The following is a 12,871-nucleotide window of genomic DNA, read 5'->3' as shown; positions in this document are numbered from 1 at the left end:
GTGTCCGGGTGTGTACTATTTCTTGTCACATCTTATGCTGCTGTCTTACTTTGTTTCTGATGTAACTGATACCATTAATGTGCAGGAGGAGTTGGGGGAGATATAATCAGTGGTGTAACTACCACCCCCGCAGCCACTGCGGAGGCTTGGAGGCGCAGGGCTGCAGGGGCACCGCCACTGATTTAGTGCAGATTGACATGCGTACTAGCCGTCCGCATGTCAATCTGCTAAATATCTCTCCCAAAATTGCCACCACCATGGAGGAGACATGTTAGAAGTCATACTTGACCTCTAGCATCTAAATGCCAGCCCGGGACCCAGGAGCACATAGCACTGGTGGCCGAGGCACTCTGGCACCCTGGCAGCAAGCATAAAACCCCCTTTTAAGTGAGCATTACACCCCCCTAGCAACAAGCATTACCCCCTGGAAACAAGCATGACACCCAGCTCATGAAATCCCTTGCAACAAGCATTGACCCCTGGCAATGAGCATGACTCCCAGCACATGAATCCCCTGGCAATGAGCATTACCCCCTGGAAACAAGCTTGACACCCAGTGCATGAAACCCCTGGCAATGAGCATACCACTCAGCATATGAAACCCCTGGCAACGAGCATGATGCCCTGAGCATGAAAACCACAGACACCATGCATGGAGCCAAGAGCATGAAACCTCTGGCAACGAGAAGGTAATTTAAAAGTAATTAGAAGTGCCAGATAATTTTTTGGCTTGGAGGAGAACAATTTCTAGTTATGCCACTGGATATAATCAATATGCTTTGAGGAGAGGAGAAAGTTTTTAAAAGTGATCCCTGCTTTTATTACCCTGTGCTATTTCAATCAAACTTTTTATTCTGTTTTTTTTCTTTCTTACCAGTGCCAGTGTGTTCACACATATCTCATATGTGTATATGTCATACAGTATTGTGTATTGTAAACAGCTTTATTGATGGGAGCTGTGGGAGGGGATATGGCTGATCCTGTCCCCTATGCAAGTGTTATCAGTAACGGGTGGTCTTCAGTATGCCGGCTGTCGGGATCCCGGCGCACAGTATACCGACACTTATTCTCCCTCGTGGGGGTCCACGACCCCCCTGGAGGGAGAATAAAGTAGCGTGGCACGCGTAGTGCGCCACCGTGCCTGCTGCATGGCGAGCGCAGCGAGCCCGCAAGGGGCTCATTTGTACTCGCCACACTGTCGGTATGCCGGCGGTTGTGCTCCCGGCGCCGGTATGCTGGTTGCCGGGAGTCCGACCGCCGGCATACCATACTACACCCATCAGTAACATATAGTAGAGGATTCTTTGAAGTTCATTAGCTGCTACTTAAGCAGCTGTGTAATACAGTACATTCTTTATACTGGCTTTGCCTGCTCACTCTATGCCACCACTATTTGACTGCACATACTACTGTAATAAATAGATAATGCTTAGTCAGATTGGTCTTCAGTATGCCGGCGGTTGGGCTCCCGGCGCCGGTATGCTGGTCGCCGGGAGCCCGACCACCGGCATACCATACTACACCCCTTAATCAATATCTGGACATATTCCTAATCAGGTATAATTAATCATGCTGGATTTTAAAAATGAAAAACAAAAAACAAAAAAAACCCCAAATAATTAAATGACCTTCAGATACGTTGAGCATCTACAGAAAATAAATTCAACATTGCTCTTCATCTTGGAGGCCTGCCAGCTGTTGCTTCATACACTGGAATACGAACAAAACACAGCAGTATTTAGGACCCAGCATTCCTACTGTACATATTTGGAGAGACAGTGACCAGGAGGAAGTGGTACATCCTGTTACACAATTAAATGGATCAAGAGAAAAATAGAAGTGTAAGCTGCACTGATTTACCAGAATACACACAGTGTATTATACAGAGTAGATACTGTATACAGACACGATAGTCTACAAGAGAGAACGCCATTTATGGAACTGATTCCTGAGAGCTTTTTAAAACTGAGTGGACTTAAATACACAGGCAACAGAGAATTACCAGGAGACAGTGTCAAACCACCCTTCTTACACTGTTTTGTCATCCAGCAACGCACATGAGTGTGAGGTAACTTGTCAGGATTTTCTACAGTATAGATGCGGAGCTTATAATGTCATTTATACAATGTTTGTGTTTTTTTATGATAAAGCAGTTTCAGAAATGATTGAGATGTTCTAGAAAAAACAATCGAATTACATAAACATCAGATAGGCATTAAATAGAGTTACAGGGCTGCACATGCAGGATGATTAGGCTGCTTAAACGGATAATGATGAAATATGTTCTCTTTTTGGGGGAGAATATGATCACATAGTAACAATAGCTTCACTATTTGCTAGCTAAAGACACATTGTGACTAATGTTTAGTTGAATGCAATTCTTTTTTGGTGTAAAATCTTTACTTTGTAACGCAGATGCTCACAAAAGGTTTTTTCTTTTAAATATGCCCAATTTGTCCAAATTCAGTTGCAACTTATACTTGCGACTCCTTAGACTATTAGAGGTGGAATGGGGAAGGATATGCAAGTGTAGGCCTAGTACAGTCAGGGCACTTGTGACTTTTTTTAAACTATTATTTGGGCTTCAGCCGGAGAGCAGTTCCAGATGGTTACTGAGGGGATGGGGCTGAGTGATTTGTGTCAGTAAGCCCCACCCTGATTGAGGCATAATGGCGCAAAGCATGGATCCATGGAGAAGACATGGGGTCAAAATGATGCTTTGTTCATTGATTGGCATCATATGGGTCCCATCCCTTCCCCCATGGACTTGCAACTCCTAAGGATGGTGTGTTTACGTACTGTAGTTTTGACACAATTAGAGGTGGACAAATGCATACTGTAGATAAGAAAAATGAAAAATATACCCCAACACTCTGAAAAGGAACAGTAGTGAGATTTGATTACTACATAATAATAGAAATCCAGAAATCTCAGTTTGCATATATTTGCAAAAATATGTGTACATTGTCAACTGCATCAAGGCATCTCTTTTATGGCAGTCCCTACTGCAGTGGTTCCTAAATGCGATCCTCAAGGCACCCCAACAGTCCAGGTTTTAAGGATATTCATGCTTATACCATATGTGTACAAGCAGGGATAGCCCTAAAAGCTGGACTGTTGGGGTGCCTTGAGGGCCACATTTTGGAACCACTGCCCTACTGCTACGTGATAATAGCACCCACTCTGGATCATATAATTGCATATTGTTATACTACATGATAACAGCACATACATAAATATATGTAATTGAGAGCCAACACAACTGGTGACCTTCCAAGATCCTCCAAATGGCACTACATGGACCAGCACACCCTCCAAATGCTGGTCCCATCCATGTCTCTCAGAACAGTAATATAAAATGGTGGTTGTTCAATTAATCAATTTAATGGTCCTTCACAGGTGCATGAAAGGGAGGGGTTAATCTACACAAGCAAAAAAATAGAGATTTGAATACTACGTAAAAATAGAAATACAGAAATCTCAGTTTGCTTATATTTGCAAAAATATGTGTAAGATGCTATGCGACGTCAAGGCGCCTCTATTCTGGTGGTCCCTAATAATAATTGCACCCACTCTGGGTCATATAATTGTATATTGTTTTACTACATGATAATAGCTCATTCATAATATATTTAGATTGAGAGCCAACTCACCTGGAGGCACCCCAAGATATTCCAAATGGCACTACAAGGACCAGCACACCCTACAAATGCTGGTCCTATCCACAGATAAGCCAGTCAGTCATATATCTTATGGGCACTTGAATCATTGGCAAAACTATAATAAATAAATAAATAAAATGCACCCCTTCCAAAACAAGCAAACAAATGAAATAAATCTGAACTAAGACCAGCTATCACAGTTAGGGCAGGTTAGCACTAATGGAAGTTAATGAGCGTGTGCACCTCACAAATTCCACTATAACAGGGAAACCAGCGAGCTATAGCAACCATGACTTACTTGAGTATGTAGAACAGAAGCCAATAAACCATACTGGCCTGCACTAATTGGGAAACATTATTTTATGATGCTGGCACCATTTATAGTGATTTTTATTGCCCTTGTTAGCAAACATTTATTATTACAGAGAAATGGGTGGTTCTGGCACTTCTTGAGTTTACATGTGTATTCAATGTGGCATCACTCGATGCAAATATACAATAAATAAAAATGACAACATATATAGTGCTCCCTGTAGTAGCGCTGTTAAATAAAAAGAAAAACTCACCCCTTTGGGATTATACAGTATACAGGCGTTGGAAAGTTCTCACATCATTGTCCTTCGATCGTTGCATAAGCCACAGGCGCACGTGTCATCCGTTCAAATATCCATGCAAATAAGGATCCTAATAAGCGATCTTCATGCAATTAAATGACAAGAAAAAAGATATCCACTGCCGCTCGCCACCACAGTACTTCTATCCCACACGGATAAATGGTAAGAGTCACACCACCTGTGGTGGGTTTCAGATACACACCAGGAAGAGTCCTTTGATGATAATGTGGTTAATTGGAAATATAGTAGCAGTATTAAATTGCGTTTTGCCCCTATATTTAAGAGGCTTTATCAGAGGATCCTGATGTTTCATAATTAGGCCCAGATTTATCAAGCCTTGGAGAGTGATAAATTGCACACTGATAAAGATCCCACCAATCAGCTCCTAACTGTCATTTTTTTAAACACAGCCTGTAACATGACAGTTAGGAGCTGGTTGGTTGGTACTTTATCACCGTGCAATTTATCACTCTCCAAAGCTTGATACATCTGGGCCCCAATACTAAATCTACTGTATATCTTTTAGTTAGTGTATCTTGACAATTTTTTCCCCCTTGCTGGCGGTCACAATACCGACGCCGGCATTCCGATAGTCATGATCCTGACAAGGGCGAGGTAAGTATTAAAACTTCCCCATAACACCTTAATCCTCCCTTACCACCTGACCTTAACCTCCCCCCTGAGTGCCTAAACCAGAAATGCGGCCTGCTTCCAGAGACTGGCATGCCTGCTGTACTGGTTTCAATAGGGTGACAAGAGCCTGGTTGCAGCACGTAATGATATACAGTGCCGCACCCAGCTCCTGTCACTGAGTATGAGCCGGCACTTTGGTGTCATGATGTCACCACCCCTCAACAGGTGACCCCCGGTGGTGCCTAACCCTAACCCTTCTCCCCGCAGCCTAACCCTATCCCCTTCGCGTGGTGCCTAAATCTACCCCCCCCCCCTGCAGCCAAACCCTAATCCTCCTGGCTATACTTCAGCTATATCTTTGGGATTCCAGGTGTTTGGATTCCGCCGTCAGTATCCTGACATCGTCTGGATTCCGGCATCGGTGTTCTGATGAGTGTCGGAATTCTGGCATCTGTATTTTGACTGCCTTGATTCCAACAGCCGGGATCTGGATGTATACCGAATACAAACGGACACTCAAGAAGCACCAGAACCCAATTCCTTATTATATATGCTTTGAGGAACCATGTTGTAAGGTTCCCGCTGTTCTTACAAGTAAATAATACAAATAGCAGCGCTTATGTTGATGAAATGTCACATCTGCATACTTAAGTAATCAATAAATAAAAATCTATTTGCATAAAACTAGGCTTCCAAATAATGCATGGAGCAACAATTAAACAGTTAAAAATAACCACACCAATTGGATATCTGTATTCAGCACAATTCAAGAAGTCCGTTCCCTTTATAGCACCTCCCTGTACGCCACTTTGTAGAAAGTCTCGGTTTGGAAAGTTCTTATTTCAAAAAGATGATACCTGAGTCACTGGAGGATTAGGTGTCCTGGAATATTTGTCGCCAGAGTCCTCACCAGAGCTGTGACCCTAGATGGTAAGTTCGAATAGCCGATAGATGACTCCATGAAATGGGTGTCCGATTGAAGGAGGTTGGTCCGGAAAGTGCTGAGTGTAGCTTCCAGTGTGGTCTATGTACCTGACGCGTTTTGCTGCGCCTGGCAGCTTTTTCAAAGGTGACTGGAGGTAATAAACATAGTAACATAGTATCTGAGGTTGAAAAAAGACAATTGTCCATCGAGTTCAACCTATTTGTGGTCTCCTATGCATGATGATTTGACTAAAATTTCTGACTGATGCTGCTGTCAGCCGTCACATTTTATCCCTATTTATAGTAACTATAATGCATGACTATGCACCATACCCCTGGATATCCTTATCCATTAGGAATTTATCTAACCCATTCTTAAAGGTGTTGACAGATTCCGCCATTACAACTCCCTCGGGCAGGGAATTCCAAACATGTATTGTCCTTACCGTGAAAAAGCCTTTACGCCGTATTGTGCGGAATCTCCTCTCCTCTAACCTGAGCGAGTGTCCACGAGTCCTCTGTGTTGATCTAACCAAAAACAGGTCCCGCGCAAGCTCTGTGTATTGTCCCCTTATATATTTGTAGATGTTGATCATATACCCTCTTAGTCTCCGCTTTTCCAATGTAAACATGCCTAGTCTTTCAAGCCATTCCTTGTATTCCATCGTCTCCATGCCCTTAATTAGTTTGGTCGCCCTCCTCTGTACCTTTTCAAGCTCCAGGATATCCTTTTTGTAGTACGGTGCCCAGAATTGTACACAGTATTCAAGGTGTGGCCTCACTAGTGATTTATATAACGGGAGTTAAATACTCTCGTCCCTAGCATCAATACCCCATTTTATGCATGCTAATATCTTATTAGCCTTCTTTGCTGCAGTCCTACTTTGGGTACTACTGCTTAGCTTGCTATCTATGAGGACACCTAAGTCCTTTTCCAGTACAGAATCCCCTAATTTTACCCCATTTAGTAGGTAGGTGTAATTTTTGTTCTTGTTACCACAGTGCATTACCTTACACTTGTCTGTGTTGAAGCGCATTTTCCATTTGGCTGCCCGTGCTTCTAATTTAACTAAGTCGTTCTGAAGAGACTCGGCATCCTCCTCTGTATTTATAGCCTTACACAATTTGGTATCATCTGCAAAAATTGACACCATGCTCTCTAGATCTTCTGTTAGGTCGTTAATGAAAATATTGAACAATAGCGGTCCTAATACTGAGCCTTGCGGCACACCACTTAGCACTTCAGTCCAAGTTGAAAAAGATCCATTAACCACAATGCGCTGCTTCCTATTATCTAACCAGTTTTTGACCCAAATGCATATTGTGCTTCCTAGCCCTGATTCTTGTAGCTTGTAGATAAGTCTCATGTGTGGTACAGTATCGAACGCTTTGGCAAAGTCTAAAAAGATTACATCCACGTCTTTACCCTGATCTAGGTTTGCGCTTACTGTTTCATAAAAGCCAAGTAAGTTGGTTTGACAGGATCTGTCCTTCATAAACCCATGTTGATTCCTTTTAATGACCTTATTGGTTTCAAGGAACTTCTGAATACTATCTCTTAGAATACCTTCCAATACTTTCCCCACTATAGATGTAAGACTAACTGGTCTATAATTACCTGGTTCAGCTTTACTTCCCTTTTTGAATATAGGCACTACTTCCGCTATACGCCAGTCTTTGGGAACCATACCTGATATAACTGAATCCTTAAAGATCAAAGATAGCGGTTTTGCCAGTTCAGAGTGAAGCTCCATTAGAACCCTTGGATGAATACCATCGGGCCCTGGTGATTTATTAATCTTTAAATGTTTTAATCGGTCACAGACTACTTCCTCGCTTAAATAAGTACCTATCAGTGTGATATTCTCATTATTGAGATTGTGTGTTAGTCCCTGAATTGGGTCCTCACGAGTGAATACTGTTGAAAAAAACTCATTTAGTGTGTCCGCTATGTCATTATCATTTTTGCTTAAGACTCCCAACGTGTCTTTTAAAGGGTCTATACTCTCCTTCTTTAATCTCTTGCTATTAATGTATTTAAAGAATTTTTTGGGATTCACTTTGCTTTCCTTTGCTACTAGTTTTTCAGTTTCTACTTTAGCCGCTCTTATTTCCTTTTTGCAAATTTTGTTACATTCCTTGTAGTGCTGAAATGACTCTGCTTCCCCGTCAGATTTGTATTTTTTAAATGCTCGCCTTTTCTTGCCCATAAGTTCCTTAATCTTTTTGTTAAGACTTGTGTCCTTTTATACCTCTTAGCCCAATATGGCTGTTAATTAGCAGGTGACATTCATCAACACTTTACCAACAAAATATCACTTAAAAACATATTAAAGGGTTATTAGGAGGCAGACCCACTAATAGGAACATATATTTATCCATAAAGTTATTCAAAAACACTTATAAAACATCTTATTTAATAAAAAACATTTTCTATTTCCTGATATAATCACATGATCTGTTTCAACCAATTACAATGCATAGATCCCGAGTGGTTGCCTAGCAACAGTATAACATTCTTGTTAGTTCTTACTCTCCAGCATCTGAAACAGTTTATTTAGTAGTATAAATTATAAGATTATCCATTTAACATTCGTACTAGATGTAGATCCACACAAAATGAATAGAACTAGCCATAGTGACTTACTATTTTGGTAGCTTCTATTGAGCTATGTTCATTCTTGCTGCGGGCCCATGGCCCATCACATGATAACACTAGACCATTCAAGGGAAAGTACGTGTGCACAGCACGTCACGTGCACACGCGGACATCAGGTAGCTGCTATTCAGTTGATCGTTGCTAAGCAGCCTTACTGGAAATTGGGTTCATGTGCTTGAAAAAAAACCACATTGATTTCCCTCATGGACAGGGCCGGATCTAGACCTTGTGGCGCCCAGGGCGAAAAATAGGGGTGTGGCTACATGGAGAAGGGGCATGGTCAGTTATGCCCCCTGTAGCTGTGCCCTTAGTATTTGTGCCCCCAGTACTGTGCCCCCTCTAGCTGTGCTTACAGTAGTATTGCCCCCAGTACTGTGCCCCCTGTAGAGTTGTGCCTCCTGTAGAGTTGTGCCTCCAGTAGTATTGCCCCCAGTACTGTGCTCCCTGTAGAGTTGTGCCTCCTGTAGAGTTGTTCCCCCAGTATTACTGCCCCCAGTACTGTGCCCCCTGTAGAGTTGTGCCCCCAGTAGTAATGACCCCAGTACTGTGCTCCCTGTAGAGTTGTGCTCCCTGTAGAGTTGTGCCCCCAGTAGTATTACCCCCAGTACTGTGCCCCCTGTAGAGTAGTGCCCCATAGATGTGCCGCTTCCAAAAAATTAAAATAATACTTACAATCCCCGTTCCTGCTTCCCGGCCGCTGCTGCCCTCCGTCTCCGGCTGCCAGCGCCGCTCCTCAGATCTATGGGAGAGACATCATGACGTCTCTCCCACAGCACTACATAGACACTAGAGGTCAATTATGACCTCTAGCGGCTATGTGCTGCTCCCACAATGCAGTGCGGTGCACGATGACTTCATCGCGCACTGCACAGCACCAGGCATTTTACACAGCACTGGGCGGCACCAGTAGCAGATCTTGCTACGGCAGCGGCACCCTCCGAACGGTGGCGGCGCCCCAGGCAAAAATCCTGCTTGCCCGTAGCAATATCCACTACTGGTCACGGAAAGAGTGGGTTTACATGCCTGAATCCCAATATTTAATTGAATACCCTTTCCCTGTGCTGCAGGGATCTTTTAAGATAATTAGTCACAGGGTAAATCCTGTTGCTAATTGAATATCCCCCACTGATGGTGGTTTGAAAATCACAAGAGGATAAAATGGCAAAAGAAGAAATGAGGAAGTTTTTTAATTAAATACTTTGTCTACTTTGTGGAAGATTTATTGAAACTTGGAGAGAGATAAAGTGGAGAGAGCTAAAGTACTAACCAATCAGCTCCTAACTGCCATGTGACAGTTATTAGCTTCTTTTTTGCTAATTCATCTCTATTCACTTTGTCTCTCTCCAAGGTTTGATAAATCTCTGTCTATGCTTTTGTCTGTGTTTTCCAATTTGGAACCATGAGACTAAGGGACGCCAATTTTATTTATTAAAATCTCCTTTCTATGTTGTATTACAATATTTTAAAATCAGTAATCTCTTTATGTCAGATTTAAAATGTCAATATAATTTCCCTTTTGTTGTAGTGATTTAATATTTTTCTCTTCCTGCCAAGAAAATGGAGAATATTTCCATGTTTGACTCAAGCATCACTTTCAACAATACCTCGAGAAAACTTTGTTACCAAACGGAGAAAGTACATAACCACATTACCCAATTTACTAATGTTTCCTCCGGTATAATTTATTCATTGGCATTCTTACTGGGAACAACATCAAACGGGTTTGTCCTCTGGATCAAAGTCACCAGGATGGAGAAGACATACCGTTCCATTTTGTTCCAGCACTTCTTAATTTCAGGCTTCATCTACTCATTATTCCTGCCGTTGGACATTGTCTACTTTGCCTCTGGAAATCATTGGCCATTTGGTTCTTTCATGTGTAGGGTAAACAGTTTTATTTTTTATCTTAATATGTTTCTTAGTGCTTTTATTCTCACTTTATTCAGTATAGACTATTGCATTGTCATAGTGTTTCCCTTTCGTTATAATTCCCATAGGAGACCCCACTTGGCTACTAAAGAAGTCATTCTCATTTGGATCTTAGCTGTCTATGTCAGTGTATCGTATTTCGTCTTTAAAAACACATATGACTGTCATGGCACTACCAAATGTCTCAATAGCTTTGATTATGATGAATTAAATGGACTTAGTCACACGGGCAAAATTCAGTATCAGGCTATAGTAATATTTGCATTCATTGAAGGTTTTGTTTTGCCTTTCTTGATAATATTGTCCTGTTTCATTGTCACTGCCTTGCTTTACCACAGGAAGAAATCTTCAAAATATACCACGAGCTTAAAATTAATTTTTTCAAAACAGATTTTGTTTGCCATTTGCTGGTTTCCATACCATGTGTTCTCCTTTCTGAAACTGACTTCATTCATTACTGGAGTGAGCCATATAGATGAAGTTGCTGAAATTAGTCTACCAATTACAATGAGCCTGACCACGATCAATATTTGGGTCAACCCTTTACTTTATGCCTTCATTTGTCCAGATTTTAAAAAGGTTTTCTCCATACAGTCTATTTTTTCAAAAAACATTAGCCACCAGAGGGGAACAATATGAGTGTTTATCTGAAAACAATGTAATGATAAACAATGTTTATCATTATAAATGTTCAGCAAAAATGTATGAATATGCTATTTTGCATTTAAGGGGTCTCATTTAAAATTTAACTTCTGCACTTTGAATGCCCACAGAAAAAAAGCTATGGAAAAAAGTGTATTTGATGTACATACTGTAGATGCATCTCCAGATTCCCACTGGTCAGAAATTGTCCTATTTGTAGCAGGCATACAGTGCATCCGGAAAGTATTCACAGAGCTTCACTTTTTCCACATGTTGTTATGTTACAGCCTTATTCCAAAATGGACTAAATTCATTATTCCCCTCAAAATTCTCCACACAACACACCATAATGACAAAGTGAAAAAAGTTTTTTTGAGATTTTTGCAAATGTATTAAAAATAAAACAAAATAAGAAATCACATGTACATAAGTATTCACAGCCTTTGCTCAATACTTTTTTGATGCACCTTTGGCATCGATTACAGCCTCAATTCTTTTTGAATATGATGCCACAAGCTTGGCACACCTATCTTTGGGCAGTTTCGACCATTCCTCTTTGCAGCACCTCTCAAGCTCCATCAGGTTGGATGGGAATCGTTGGTGCACAGCCATTTTCAGGTCTCTCCAAAAATGTTCAATCGGATTCAAGTCAGGGCTCTGCTGGGCCACTCAAGGACATTCACAGAGTTGTCCTGAAGCCACTCCTTTGATATCTTGGCTGTGTGCTTATTGTCGTTGTCCTGCTGAAAGATGAAATGTCCCCCTAGTCTGAGGTAAAGAGCGCTCTGGAGCAGGTTATCATCCAGGATGTCTCTGTACATTGCTGCACTCATCTTTTCCTCTATCCTGACTAGTATCCCAGTTGCTGAGCATAAAAACATCCCCACAGCATGATGCTGCCACCGCCATGCTTCACTGTAGAGATGGTATTGGCCTGGTGATAAGCGGTGCCTGTTTTCCTCCGAACATGATGCCTGGAATTCAAACCAAAGAGTTCAATCTTTGTGTCATCAGACCAGAGAATTTTGTTTCTCATGGTTTGAGAGTCCATGTGCTTTTTACTAAGGAATGGCTTCTGTCTGGCCACTCTACCATACAGGCCTGATTGGTGGATTGTTGCAGAGATGGTTGTCCTTTGGGAAGGTTCTCCTCTTTTCACAGAGGAATGCTGTAGCTCTGACAGAGAGACCATCGGTTTCTTGGTCACCTCCCTGACTAGGGCCCTTCTCCCCCGGTCACTCAGTTTAGATGGCCAGCCAGCTCTAGGAAGAGTCCTGGTGGTTCCAAACTTCTTCATTTACGGATGATGGAGGCCACTGTGCTCATTGGGATGTTCAAAGCAGCAGATATTTTTCTGTACCATTCCCCAGATTTGTGCCTTGAGACAATCCTATCTCGGAGGTCTACAGACAGTTCCTTTGACTTCATGCTTGATTTGTGCTCAGACATGCACTGTCATGTGTGGAACCTTATATAGACAGGTGTGTGCCTTTCCAAATCATGTCTAATGTACCACAGGTGGACTCCAGTTAAGCTGTAGGAACATCTCAAGGATGATCATTGGAAACAGGATGCACCTGAGCTCAATTTTGAGCTTCATGGCAAAGGATGTGAATACTTATGTACTTGTGATTTCTTAGCTTTTTATTTTTAATAAATTTGCGAAAATCTCAAAAAAAACTTTTTTCACGTCATTATGGGGTATTGTGTGTAGAATTTTGAAGGGAGAAATGAATTTAGTCCATTTTGGAATAAGGCTGTAACATACCAAAATGTGGAAAAAGTGAAGCGCTGTGAATACTTTCTGG

At 41.7% G+C, this 12,871-nt stretch overlaps 1 protein-coding gene across 2 annotated transcripts; it reads left to right on the top strand.

Annotated features, from left to right (window-relative positions):
* The first annotated feature begins 1,832 nt into the window (after positions 1-1,832).
* Positions 1,833-11,295, top strand: LOC134966996 (chemerin-like receptor 1). Of its 2 annotated transcripts, none has more exons than XM_063943998.1 (2): positions 1,833-2,068; positions 10,047-11,295. In XM_063943998.1, exon 2 carries the CDS (start codon positions 10,050-10,052, stop codon positions 11,058-11,060), a length of 1,011 nt encoding a protein of 336 aa, XP_063800068.1. In that variant the 5' UTR covers positions 1,833-2,068; positions 10,047-10,049; the 3' UTR covers positions 11,061-11,295. The 2 variants fall into 2 exon arrangements, with proteins under 2 accessions (XP_063800068.1, XP_063800067.1); XM_063943997.1 differs by having other exon boundaries at positions 10,018-11,295.
* The last annotated feature ends 1,576 nt before the right edge of the window (positions 11,296-12,871 follow it).

The sequence above is a fragment of the Pseudophryne corroboree genome, chromosome 10 (genome assembly GCF_028390025.1).
Source record: "Pseudophryne corroboree isolate aPseCor3 chromosome 10, aPseCor3.hap2, whole genome shotgun sequence".
NCBI classification, from domain to species: Eukaryota; Metazoa; Chordata; class Amphibia; order Anura; family Myobatrachidae; genus Pseudophryne; species Pseudophryne corroboree.
The sequence above is the reverse complement of the archived record's forward strand: the minus strand, read 5'-3'. Positions and strand labels throughout refer to the sequence as shown.

Bases quoted from the DNA above. Each gene is read 5' to 3' on its own strand.
- LOC134966996 (XM_063943998.1), top strand. From the start codon at position 10,050: ATGGAGAATATTTCCATGTTTGACTCAAGCATCACTTTCAACAATACC.